We start from the raw sequence: 12,653 nt of genomic DNA, 5'->3' as shown, positions 1-12,653 counted from the left end.
AACATGGCGATAATACACTTTAATTAAGAAAAACTGAAGTGATGTGGCTGATAGGTGGTGTGATGGTTAGTGCCATTGCTCTTACAAGAGGCTTCTCGGATTGTGTCTTGCTGAGGTCTTTCTGTGCAGAGTTTGCACATTCTCTCTGGGTAAGTTACTCTGCTTTTTCCTCCCCAAGGGCATAGTCAGAGGGGTGTCATGTTGGGATGCCCCTAAAATGTGGCTGTGTCCCTTCAGGAATGCAAAATTAAATTCTAACAAAAATTTAGCACAAACTGACAAAAAAAGGGGGCGGATTAATCAATGAATATGTTGTGATGAGTTTGAAGAAACCCTTCATAAAATGGTAACGTTATCATAAACAGGAAAGAAACACGGGGCAGTCGTGTCTTTTGAAATCTGTAACCGGAAGTACTGGTAATAACCCATTTTGGGGATTTGACGCAGTCGTTGCGCTCATTTAACTTGCGGCAGCAACACCATCTGATCCACCGGCAATATAATAACCAGCTAAACAAGCAGGATAATCACAAAAAAAACCTCTTTTATTTCCACACCGGAAACAATCAGGTAGGTTAGATAACCAGGTAAAACCTGCTTCATCATCCTTCGCTGTTTCTTTGTGATTTAAAATATTTCTTATAAAGCCTGTAAATGGTGCAGCCGGCTGGAAATTAGATAATATATATATTTTAATATTTACTAAATATTAAGTTTATCAATGAAAGCTTGAACATACTTTATTTTATTTAAAATTTGTAGCTTGAATTTGTCTCGTGTCTCGCGTCGGTTTTATTATAAGCCTGAGCTGCGGCCAACGCCTAAACAGGCTGATACGCTTCTGCCGCAAAAAGCATAATCAATCGCTACAACACAATTAGCGACACATTGTTTAACACACCCTTTTGTTATGAGTCGCCATCCTGGTCACTGGTTTTCCTTTGGTCCTAATCTGTGGAAGCTTCGGGATCCGTTTCCCAGAATAAGAACGGCCCAAAATAAAATGGCCAGAAATATGAATGGGGTTTGGTGGCAGGTTTATTCCAGTCTGCTGACACGATGACCCGCTTTCTGTTCTAGGGTCGGGGGTGAAAAAAAATCTGCATCAGCCCCACATAAATTGCATGGCCGGACGTGTCTGGTCCGTTATACGGAACAACAACCCTGAGAAAGAAGTACTGTCTCTGTGAGGTTTCAACAAACCATGAACTCGTCATTCTAATCAACAGCCTCAAAACCGACCCAGATAAATTTCCCCCTAATTGTCAGCTCATATTTCAGCCTCACAGAGCTCAGAAACTGAATCTGCTAAAGGGCTTCAACAGATTTAATCCAGTTATACAGAATTTTGTTAAAATATTAAAGTGAACCAAAAACGTTAAATATAAAATGTCCACTGTAAATAATGGCTACATTTGTACAAATGCAAATAGTAGTACAAATGTAACTACAACATTGTATTGATGCAAATATATATATATATATATATATATATATATATATATATATATATATATCTTCTCCACTTTCTCCAGCTGTGTTTAGTTGCAGTCTGCATCTTCCCACTTGTATTCTTGATGTTTGGATTACTCTTTTTAATTTCAGACTCCGACATAATGGAGAAATCAAACAGTCAGTATGACTCCTTCCTCTTCTGGAGGCAGCCAATCCCGGCCCTCGACCTGTCCGAGCTGGAGGACATGGGTTTGACTGACGGCCAGCCCATCAGCAGCAGCAAAGCAAAAGACAAGACACCCCAGCTCTGGAATGAGGATGAGAAGGTGAAATCTTTGGCACTTTGAGTTCATTAAGTGATGACTTAAATGAATGTTTATTTAGTTGTGTTGTGGATTATTGCTTTTGGTTCTGTCAGTACAACTATCTTTGCTCTTGCAGGGTGAGCTTTCTGAATTCTCTTCCTTTAACTACTGGAGAGCTCCAATTGCTGACGTGGATGCTCTGCTGGCTGACCTCAACCTGCTGCTCTGAACCCAGCAAAACGTGACCCCAGACCTGCTCCACATATGCTGACCCCAACTGGTCGAACATCACTTAACCTCTGACCCCAGATCAGTCCAACACAACTGGACTGATGAATTTCACTTGACCTCTGACTCTGGATCAGTGTTCTTTAACTTGTTTTTTTTTTTTCAGACATAAAAAAAAGTATTGTCCTTCATCTAAAATAAAGAGGTGGGATGAAATCAGATTAGGGATTGAACCGACCCTGATGCAGTTCACCTGTTTTATTGATGCATCCTTCAGTTTGTTCAGCTTCATTTATTTGCTGCTTTAAACCTGATCTCGTTCTGATCAGTGGATATTTGAATCCTATTCGTATGACAGAATACAAACATTGCACTGCTTTACGATCACGTTTAGCCAAGAATGTATGTGCCAAGCCAAAATAAAATTTAGAGGGTTAATCGCATCATGGAAGACAAAATTATGACCTCACTATCTGACTGAATATTAACTAATCTTGGGAGTTTTTACAGGCAGGAAAAAAGGAAAAGTTTCCTAAAAACTGCTGCTTTCATGTCTCTACAGGCAACTGTATGTATGTGTAAAGCAAAGCCTTAAATGTTTTTTATTTAATGATGAGTTTAAATGTTAAAAGCACCATCTTTTTTTCTACCTGTGCCTTTTTGTTCTTTTATTTGGAGCTTCCTTAACATGTTTCCTTTATTTATTTCTGCTGCTGTGCTATAGTTATTGGAACTTCAGCTTATTTTGTCCTGTCAGAGTAGGCTGAACACCTGCCTGCAAACAATAAAACATTATGTCCCTTTTTTCTTTTTCATCTGAGTAACTTGTCATTTTTCATCAGAAATCAGTCTTGTAGAAAAGCAAAATCACCTGAAAACTGTTAGATTTAAATGAATCAAAAAGACAATATTGAAGATGTTTTTATTATAGCAAGTCAAAAAGTTTATTTACATAGTTAGAAATAAGACACCACTGTAAACTGTAAAATGAAAAAGAAGAAATAATCAACATGACATTTTAAGTTTAGTTCAGGTATGCTTTGGTCGTCTAGGAAATGCACATATTAAACAGCAAAGAATAAAGAAAAATGTGTTTAGCTGATTATTTATAACAATGCTTCTTGGCAATAAATTGTGGAGCTTTTGGAAGACATTTTATTTCTCCTTTAAAAAAACGGAATAAAATTTTGTTTTATTCGATAAACTTAGAAATAAATTCAAAATACAAATATTGTCTTAGAGCATTTACTGTATTAGAGCATTTATTTGTAGAAAATGACTTTATGCCATTCCTTGCACAAGAATTCAAGCAGCTCTGCTTTTTTGGATGGTTTCTGACCTTTCATCTTCCTCTTGATCCAGAGGTTTTCAGTGGGGTTTAGGTCTGGAGATTTGGCTGACCATGACAAGGTCTTGATCTGGTGGTCCTCCAACCACACCTTGACTGGCCCAGCTGTGCGATATAGAGCTTTGTCCTGCTGGAAAGAAACAACATTGTCATTGGGGAACAGACAGCAGCAAGTTTTCTTCCAGGGTAACTTTGTACAGCTTGATTCATGTGTAACTTGCAAAGACTCCAGCCTTGCTGAGCAGGAAATTAAGACTCATTAGAGGAGACTTTACACCAGTCGTCTATGGCCCTTGAGGTCTTTTATAAACTTCAGCGTTTTTTTTTTTTGTTTTTGCTTCTCACTGATAATGGGCTGTTTTTCTAGCTTTACAAGACTTGAACCCTGCCTTTAGGAGCCTGTTTTGACCCCTGCCATTTGCCAGGGTCTTGATGGTCACTTGATGTCTACGGTTCCTGAGTGACATTTGAATTAGGTGACGTCATCCTGGTCAGTGGAGTCGTTTTCAACCTCCATCAGACTGTATCTTTATTGTTCCCAATATCTGCTTTTTTTTATCTTGTTCTTGACTTCTTATGAAGTTCTTAAAGAGACCACCTCATCAGTACCTTTTTAGGTAGAAATCTGTGTTCTTGTGTTGAAATTCAAAAGACATTGGAAGAGAACGACTGTCATGTCAAGATGCTGATTTCTGAAAAATGTGCAGTTATCTCTTAATATTTTCTAGAGTTGTGTGTGTACACACACATATAAAATATTGCATGTTCATGATAAATGGATAATCTGGTTTCTAATAATATAAATTTAACAGTTTGTGGTTAAAATAATTTCTACTAAATTTTACTGAATCATTCTGGAATTTTTTTAACTATTTTATTGACATTCCACTTTTACATAATCCTTTAAATTTTAAAGAAAAAAAAACGTTTAAGTCATATAGATTATAATGCTAAATTTAACAAGTTATTGAAAACATTATTTAATCTTATAAATCTGGACTTAGAACATTACAGAACACAAACTTGTAACAGCTACTCGTTAGCCAAAAATTCTGACCAAAGTGTATATTATATATATGTATATATACATATGTGTGTGTGTGTGTGTGTGTGTGTGTGTGTGGAGAGAAAGCGAGTCAGATTTAAATGAAAAGAAAGAGGTATTTTCTATAGTGTTGAATATAATCTCATGGTTATATAACTTGCAGCTGTGTTTAAGAGAACATAATAGAACACTAACAGATCTGGGTGTTAATGTCGAGATCCCAATTCATTGTAGTGGAAAACAGTCTGGACTGGTGGGAATGCACCGTTTCTTGGTGGTTTTCGAAAATCTGCACATTCCATTTTTCCCCAACGTTGTCTAGCAATGCCCGCCCACGGGGAGGTTAAACGCACTGCCTGGCTTCCACCTCCGGTGTCGCGAGACCGCCATATTTGTACCAGATAAAACACAAACATGAAGACATTTTAAAAGCGTTCTCGGTGGGTGAACACTTGTTACAAATAGACTCGCACCAGGACACGAATAATTGCACGATTTACCAAGAAGGAAGGTAAAGCTTGCGCCAATCTAACCAGCTAACTATCTGCATGCAAGCAGGCTAACTGCTAACACAACCAGCTGGTAAAATGCTGTTAGAAAAGCCCGCACTTCCTGACAAAACTTTCAGCATAAAATACATGCAGTTCCGACTGTGAATGAACTATTTTAATTTTTCATTTAGACATAACATGTACAGCAATAAATCGAAAATTAATGTTAACCATAGCAAGTTAAAAGATTTGTTTACTGAATATCCAGTGCATTTTATTCAATTATATTGACCTTTTAAACAAAACTTGGCAAATGCGCATATTTATTTCAAATTCAGTCACCAAAATGTAATTTTAAAGTCATATCTATATAAACTATAATTCTCCAGATTTCCTGTAAGGTATTAAGCTGTTGAAAAACGAACCCGCTCGTAAAAACAAATAAATATCAGAGGCTAAGCAATTCACCCAACGTTTACTCTGAACGCCAAATCCATAACATCCGGTCGAGTAGCGGCCGCCTCTTGCCAACTTTCTGCAGTAAACAAGTCCCGAGGAGCCCGGTAGACTGTAGTGGCGCCTTATGACGATGCTTTGCGCATTTTGAAATAAAGTCTGCACATCACCAGCTCTTTCTGGGTGTGGCGGAGCGATAAAAGTGCATTAGCCCTTCTCACACAGGGGAGTGTTCTGTTTAGCTGGCTAGCGTGCTAACATTAGCTAAGAGGAACAGCCTGGCTGGCCCCTTACAAACCTGGATACGGTAAGTAGCCTCTCTGCCGTCCTGTGGAAGGAGAAGACCGGTATTTTCCTAGCATTTACATTGTAAAAGATCAGCAAAAAAAGGACAAAGGTTAAAGAATATAATCAGTTGGGTCTCCGGTGAGCGGTTTGATGGCGCACGCTTACAGAATGCAACTTAACCGGATGTGGAAGTAGTTTTTTTCTCCGTGTGTAAAATAGGAAATTTCTGTGTGACTTCCCCCGGAAAACCAACAACTTAATATCAAACAGTTTCCTGTCTGTGCTACTGTAAATGTAGTGATGGCACAAGTGTATTTACACGGTGAACATGGTAAATAATAGCTTTGAGAGGGGACAAGGGAGTACGTGGCACATGGCGGACTCTTTTCTGTCCATGAAGGCGCGTAAAATGGCTCCTCGGCCGCACAGAGAAATGCTTCGTCCTTCTCCGCTGTTTCGCAATTGCAAAAGCTGGTGCCATTTCAGATTCTATTATCGGACGTGGCTTCGTACAGTTTTCCTACTAAAGAAAACCAAAATGCTCCGATCATACCCAAATAGCTCAGTCACGTTAGGCCAATTTCTCTTCAGAACCATAGTTTCCGTTTTTGTATATGATGTTATTTTTGTGTAGCTAAATCTTTTAGATGTTTTCATTGTTAGCGCCCAAAACTGGAACCCAACAGTGGCCTAAACCCAATATCGGACACCAGCGGTGTTGTTTTCGCAGGTTTAAAATAAATCTTAATTCGATGTCAACTTAGCTCTTAGACAGTAGCATTTGTGCGTTTTACGTTGCCCTTCCGCAGTAAAATGTGCAAAAAGTAATAACTTTTTCAGAAACCCCTTAGATTTTTGTTGGATATTGATAGGCGGAGCCATGTCCGAAAATGGACACATAGTAGTTAGCTTTAGAAAACGAGCACAGTTAAAGTAAATTAGTGGTGAGGATGGGGCTAGCTGTTATTTGTAGTGTAATTTATATGGTTTTACAGAAACTTCTTAAATCTTTCTTGCGTACTTGCAAAAGTACCAGATTGTATGTGTATAATCACTGAAACAAAAATGTAGTTATTTTTTATTTGTATACAGAAAAAAAATAGTTCAGAAAAACAGAAACTTGGCAGATCTTTAGAGAGACGTGTTTTAACCTGTTTTTTATGTTTAATTTCACACACTTTTAAACAATTTTCTTATCTGACAGCAACATTTTGGGTTGCAATTTGAAATGGTTTTTACTACATTTGAAACAGTGGTGTTATTTGTCATGTTCTTTATATATGATAAATCAATAATCAGTCATACTGATCAGAGTAATGCGTTAAAATACTACAATCTGTCTAAATTTTTCCATTTCAATGTGCTTATTAAAGAACTGAAATAGTTTTGTGCAGTTTTTATCTCACAGGAGAAAGGGGAAAACCAATTTACATTTGAAAAACTAGATAAAAAAAAATGTCACAAAATGCCGAAGTTTTCATTGACATCAACAAAAGATTGCAAGATATTTGATAGTTTATTCTTGTGGAACAAAGAACAGAATTAAATCCTCACATTTTGGGGTTTTAAAGCTGTTTAACTGTTCTAGTTAAAGACCTAGTGTAAGCATTAATTAATCATTTTTTTTTTTTTTTTTTTTTTTTTTCAAAAACTAGTAGAACAGGTACAAAAGTTCACGTTGGGTATGTTAGAGATCTCAGAAGAGGAGGTGATATTAGAAAAGACATGCATGTGGATTGTTTATAAGTGTGAAATGAGCCAGTTTTTATATTCCACACAGAAGTTTATTTGTGTGTCAGACGCAGGAAAATAATTCAGAGTATGAATGTTGCTTAATATTCAAAACTGATCACCTGTTTTTATCTGTCAGATGTCGCTGGTGGACTTGGGGAAGAGGCTGCTGGAGGCAGCTCGGAAAGGTCAGGATGATGAAGTCCGAAACCTGATGGCTAATGGAGCACCATTCACCACCGACTGGGTAAGAGGCAGGCCTTGAACGCCTCACAGTGGATTTCATTAGACTATGTTGCATATTATTGTTGAGTTTGAGCTTTTTGAAACAATTCAAGGATTAGTTTTCTTCTGGAATAGTTTCACATCCTTTAAACATTTGAAGCTACTGATGTTGTCATAGTTTATTTGCTGCAGTGACGTCACGTGTTTTACCCATACGACCCACAGTTGGGGACGTCCCCTCTCCACCTGGCGGCCCAGCACGGCCATTACTCTACGGCAGACGTCTTGCTGAGGGCTGGCGTCAGCAGGGACGCCCGCACCAAAGTGGACAGGACCCCACTACATATGGCTGCCGCCGAGGGTCACACAGTCATCGTAGAGCTGCTTGTCAGGGTAGGTCCTGTGCTGTTTCCTTCACTGATAGTCAGGCCTTTCCAGAGCCTTAAGGCATCTAATGAGCACAGAATGAATTTGAAGACCAGATTCATAAACAAGATTGGTAAACTTTAACTTGAATAACATGTAAATAATGACTTAAAGTTGTTGTGACAAAAGAATCCAACAGCAGCTGCACAATTTTCAAGTAGAAATGAGATCAGACACATAGAATAAACTTTGCAACGGTGAACAACCTGCAGCTGTTTAAATGGAATTTAAAGAACATCCTCAAAGCAGAGCTCAGTCTTGTTGGTTTTATTTGAAATAGTCTTCTAAGCTAAAAAGATGCAGAGACTCATTTACAGCTGGAACTACTGTGCACAAATAAAGTTGCATTATCTTTTCCACGCAAACATTGTCACTGAGAGTATACAGCAACACTTCAGTGCTAATGTTGTTGGACGCATATTTGCCAGTTGTACTGCTCCTAAACATTATCGTCCTACATCAGCTTGTTAAACCAGACTGACAACAACTCAACAAGTTACAGCACCAGAGTTAATTAAGTCAGCAGAGCCAGACTAGAGAAAGCTTTTTGGTTTTGCTTTCTTAGACCCAAAGAAGTGCACATTTTAATTTGTGCAGCCAGTAAAGGTGGAGATAAAGAACACCTGTAACACAGATGCATTATACAGTAACAGTCATCTACTGGTGGTGTTTTTTCATTATATAACCCCATTTCTGCTTCATCGGTCTATATTTTTCTAATCTGTTTTTACAACAAATAGTTAGTCATTGATTGGTAACTGCTCTTTCGCTGCTGTGAGTTTGTAGCAGCAAAACAAAAAAACAGTCTGGTCTTCAGGATGTGTTCAGGCCTCAAAGGTTTCCATAAACCACAGGTTTAGGAGATTATTTGTTGGCATTTGATATGTTTCTGTCAACACTTCTTTCCTTATGTTGTTGTCCTAACATGCCAATTCTACTTGTTTCTGAAGGGCCTGAAACAAATTAGTTAATGTGTTAATGGAAAATGCATTAATGGTAATGATTAACTGGAAAACAAGTCCATAATCAGAATATCTGGTCAGGGAATCCATCAGTATCTGCAGGTCTCTCATGTGGTTTGAAAAAACGTCTTTCAGAGCGGAGCAGATATTAACGCCAAAGACATGCTGAAGATGACGGCTCTTCACTGGGCAGCACAGCACGGACATCACAGCGTGGCAGAGACCCTCATCAAACATGGGGCAGATGTGCACGCGCTCAGTAAATTTGACAAGACACCGTTTGACATTGCAGTCGACATCCAGAACACAGAGCTGGTGCTGCTGCTGCAGGTGAGACAAAAACACAAAAACGTCCAGTCAGTCACGTGCTGTGCGCTCTTACATCATCTAGAGGAATTTTTAAAAAATCCAGCTGCCTTCCCTTCTGGTATATAATATCCTTTATGATTTTATTGCCAATGTAAATTAAAGAGTAACCTTATTTATCCAATGTGTCTCTTATGAGACACAGCTTGTATATGTGTGGACACGATACCCTGAATTTCCTGTCTTTACTGTGGAAAACCAAATAAGGACACAAAAATGTTAAAATAAACCATTATTACTCCGATTTGTTTGTTAAATGTGTACATTATCTCATGATGCAGCTCAGTATTTGTTTTGTCAGTTATCTGTATGTGATGAGTTTTTTTTTGTATTATTATTATCAAACACAGAAGAACATTATTATTATTATTATTAGGTCTAAATAGAGGTTAAAGCAAACAGGATTTGTTAAAGAGCTTGGTCATGGTAATTTTAAAAATGTGTGTGTCTAACTTATGTGTGCAGGAGGGGATGCAGAACCAGGTCAACATGAACCAGGTGACTATGAACCAAGTGAGCATGAACGTGGAAACAAGCAGCACCACCAACCAGCCACAGTTTATCATCCAAGGGATACCTGCCATCCAGGGAGGGGTGGTAAATTTGGCTGAGCTCCTCAACAAAGCCAGTGCAGGTGAGAACATACACACAAACCTCTTATTTCACTGCCCTATATATAATAGTGTAGAGAATTTGTAATAAACTTTTCAGATGTAAAGAAAAAGTAGCTTGGGTGCATATTAAATGTTATGGAGTGAGAAAACTGGGTAAAGTAATGTGAACAGAGGGTGGTGGTACTCATGTTTAAAGTGAAACAGTTATGAGTAAAATGCGCTGGAAGACCAAACTTATCTTGAACAGTTGAAATGGATAAAACACTGGATAAAACGTTTTGTGACTTTTTCTTTGTTTGCTTTATTTCAAACATTTTATTCTAATGTGATGGGTCTAAAGGGGCATTAAAAACAATAATGGAACCATGAAATCTCCACCCCTCCACAGTATATCCTGTTTAATTTTTGTGTTTGTACTTCAGGAGATTCAGAGGAAGCGATGGCGGCCAGCGCTCTGGATTCTAACATTCAGCACGCTGCTGTCGTCAACGAGGGGGGGCAGAGAGTCATCACCATAGTAACGGACCAGCATGGCAACCTGCAGACCACCGGAGGGATGGCACAGCCGTTCTTTGTCACAATGCAGCACGGACAGCAGAGTACGGCGCGCTGCAATGACTGTAAGTCATCCTAAGGTTGTTTTGTTGCTGATTATCATTTTGTTTATTTTTAGTGCTGGCAGTGCCCGCCAACACGGTAACGGAGGAGGTGGTGACAGAGGAACCTCAGCCTCCCCCCTCTAGGAAGAGGAAGCTGGAGGTAACCAACAACCACAGTGAAACAGGAGAAACGGTAAGTGAAACCTGTTTATTCGTGCTGGATATTAGGTTTTTTTTTACTTTAAATTCAAGATTTGAAAGAATAAATTTAACTTTGAAATCTGCAAATTAAAAATATGAACAGATTTCAAAACACTATAATGTGGTTTTCAGTCTGTAAAACCACATCTGAAGTTTTCTGATGTTATTTTTATAAGCCGTTGAAAATAGGGAAGGTGCTAATTGTTACTTTCATTTTCCGTAAATCAATTATCTCTTATAAATCAAGCAACTTTTTGTCTGCACGTTGAGGAGATTTCCTAGTTTATTAACCCAAAAAATGAAGGAAATTTCCACATCTAATCACCATAGTTGTCATACATTTAAATTATGGACAACTGTAAGAAGTCATCAGGTTTTTATCTAAATAGTTGTAATTACTTTTCTTTTTGATGATAAACTCAAATAATTTAGTATCTCAGCTCTAATTAAACTTCTCATGGATGGGATGACTTCCTCCTCTTCTGCCTCCGTTTCTTCTTTCGCTCGTCAGGAGCTGTTGCAGAGACAACTACAGGAAGCCAACAGGAAGGCTCAGGAGTACCGACAGCAGCTGCTGCGCAAGGAGCAGGAAGCCGAGGAGTACCGCATCAAGCTGGAGGCCATGGCCCAAAGTCAGGCCATCAGCACCAACGCCAACAGCGCCGGCAGCACTGCCGCCAACGCTGCCAGTCCTGACGAGGTGGTGGGAGGGGAAGATGAAGAGGAGGGGGCTGCCGGTGTGGTGGAAGAAGAGGGAGAGATGGTGGTGCTGCAGGAGGGGGGCATCATCATGGAGGGAGAAGAGGGGCAGGTGACACTGGTGGAGACGGGGGGAGATGCGACACAGGTCAGCTCGTAACAGAACGAGCAGGACGAGGAGAAGGGTGAGGAGGGGGAGACACACCAATGACACACTCATAGCAGGAAATGGTTGATTAGACTCATACATTTGACTTGAGACAGGGGTTGGAGCTGACTCATGGCACCGTTTTGAATCCCCCTCAAATGTTTGATACCAACTATTAGGAGAAGAGAGACAAAATGGCTTCTCTAAAAAGATTAATGATGGACTGGTAGAGGACTAATGAAAGTACAGTTCTGTGCGATTTTGAGTCCCTGTATGATTTGCTATGAACAGATCAGGAGGATATGGAAGGAATGAAGGATGGAGAACTTCAATCATTCACAGTTTTGAGTTTCTGCTTGTTTCTTATTCCTAAATCCCTCATCAAGTGGGATTGCAGCAAAATGGAAACTGTTTCCAAGTAGAAAGGAAAAGATGAGTGAACTTAGGAGAAGATGGAGCCTTTACTCAAAGTAATCTTAAACAACCGTGTTGGGAAAAAGGCTTCACGGTCTAAGCAGCCATTTTTATTCCTTGAATGTTGTTTATACCCAGAACTTTGCTTCCTGATTGAATTAGAATGAGAGGTTATAAAGTAAAGACCATAATACTGAGGACGGGTGCTTCACGTAGAGTAAATGATATACAGCTGGAGTTTAGGTTTTAGTTTATCCTTAATAACAATGTTCCCTCTTTATATTTTGGATGTCATTGTTTGTCCCTGTGTTATCTGTTTGAGCCCTTTTGGATTAAATGATATTCACTTTTTTCTATGCCGTTTCATTTAATTAATCCCAGAATCAAGAATTTATCTAATGGCTTTTTAACTATTTTTTTTTCCTCTCTGACACTATTTTCCTTCCCTGTAATAGTGAAGCAGGGCAGAAAACACGGCCACAGATAGGTGCTGGAAAAACAGGGACAATTTGTATTTTTTGGTCATTTTTTTGAAAGACTCTTGTCATTTTTTGGGAGTCTTTCCAACTTGTTTCACATTTTGTCCTGATGTTGCATATGACTTGTTTCAGGGCTTTTTCAAGTGCAGCAAATCATGTAGGCATATAATCAC

General features: G+C 38.9%; 2 protein-coding genes and 1 long non-coding RNA gene across 6 annotated transcripts; 2 read left to right on the top strand and 1 right to left on the bottom strand.

The window, feature by feature from the left end:
* The first annotated feature begins 433 nt into the window (after positions 1-433).
* On the top strand, positions 434-2,801 carry mllt11 (MLLT11 transcription factor 7 cofactor). Its single transcript, XM_042012072.1, has 3 exons — positions 434-570; positions 1,606-1,781; positions 1,897-2,801. The coding sequence occupies exons 2-3, from the start codon at positions 1,617-1,619 to the stop codon at positions 1,987-1,989; spliced, it is 258 nt and encodes an 85-aa protein (XP_041868006.1). The 5' UTR covers positions 434-570; positions 1,606-1,616; the 3' UTR covers positions 1,990-2,801.
* A 95-nt stretch (positions 2,802-2,896) lies between these two features.
* LOC121656876 lies at positions 2,897-5,973 on the bottom strand. 2 transcript variants are annotated; one of them, XR_006013486.1, is made up of 2 exons: positions 5,627-5,973; positions 2,897-3,466 (listed from the first exon to the last, which is right to left on the bottom strand). It is a non-coding gene; the product is annotated as an uncharacterized LOC121656876 (long non-coding RNA). The 2 variants fall into 2 exon arrangements; XR_006013485.1 differs by having other exon boundaries at positions 2,897-3,463.
* gabpb2a (GA binding protein transcription factor subunit beta 2a) lies at positions 4,790-12,352 on the top strand. Of its 3 annotated transcripts, none has more exons than XM_042012070.1 (8): positions 4,790-4,892; positions 7,487-7,594; positions 7,798-7,965; positions 9,096-9,290; positions 9,792-9,960; positions 10,363-10,539; positions 10,614-10,732; positions 11,252-12,352. In XM_042012070.1, exons 2-8 carry the CDS (start codon positions 7,487-7,489, stop codon positions 11,597-11,599), a joined length of 1,284 nt encoding a protein of 427 aa, XP_041868004.1. In that variant the 5' UTR covers positions 4,790-4,892; the 3' UTR covers positions 11,600-12,352. The 3 variants fall into 3 exon arrangements, with proteins under 3 accessions (XP_041868004.1, XP_041868003.1, XP_041868005.1); XM_042012069.1 differs by lacking the exon at positions 4,790-4,892 and adding an exon at positions 5,417-5,635; XM_042012071.1 differs by lacking the exon at positions 4,790-4,892 and adding an exon at positions 5,731-5,754.
* Positions 12,353-12,653: the final 301 nt, after the last annotated feature.

This window comes from Melanotaenia boesemani, chromosome 17, assembly GCF_017639745.1.
Source record: "Melanotaenia boesemani isolate fMelBoe1 chromosome 17, fMelBoe1.pri, whole genome shotgun sequence".
NCBI lineage: Eukaryota > Metazoa > Chordata > Actinopteri > Atheriniformes > Melanotaeniidae > Melanotaenia > Melanotaenia boesemani.
This window is presented reverse-complemented; position numbering and strand designations above follow the sequence as displayed.

Excerpts from the sequence above, each read along its gene's own strand:
- mllt11 (XM_042012072.1), top strand. The coding sequence starts at position 1,617 with ATGGAGAAATCAAACAGTCAGTATGACTCCTTCCTCTTCTGGAGGCAG. Across the intron at positions 1,782-1,896 it reads TCTGGAATGAGGATGAGAAG|GGTGAGCTTTCTGAATTCTC; the intron begins GTGAAATCTTTG and ends TTGCTCTTGCAG.
- gabpb2a (XM_042012070.1), top strand. The coding sequence starts at position 7,487 with ATGTCGCTGGTGGACTTGGGGAAGAGGCTGCTGGAGGCAGCTCGGAAA. Across the intron at positions 7,966-9,095 it reads TCGTAGAGCTGCTTGTCAGG|AGCGGAGCAGATATTAACGC; the intron begins GTAGGTCCTGTG and ends AACGTCTTTCAG. Across the intron at positions 10,540-10,613 it reads AATGCAGCACGGACAGCAGA|TGCTGGCAGTGCCCGCCAAC; the intron begins GTACGGCGCGCT and ends GTTTATTTTTAG.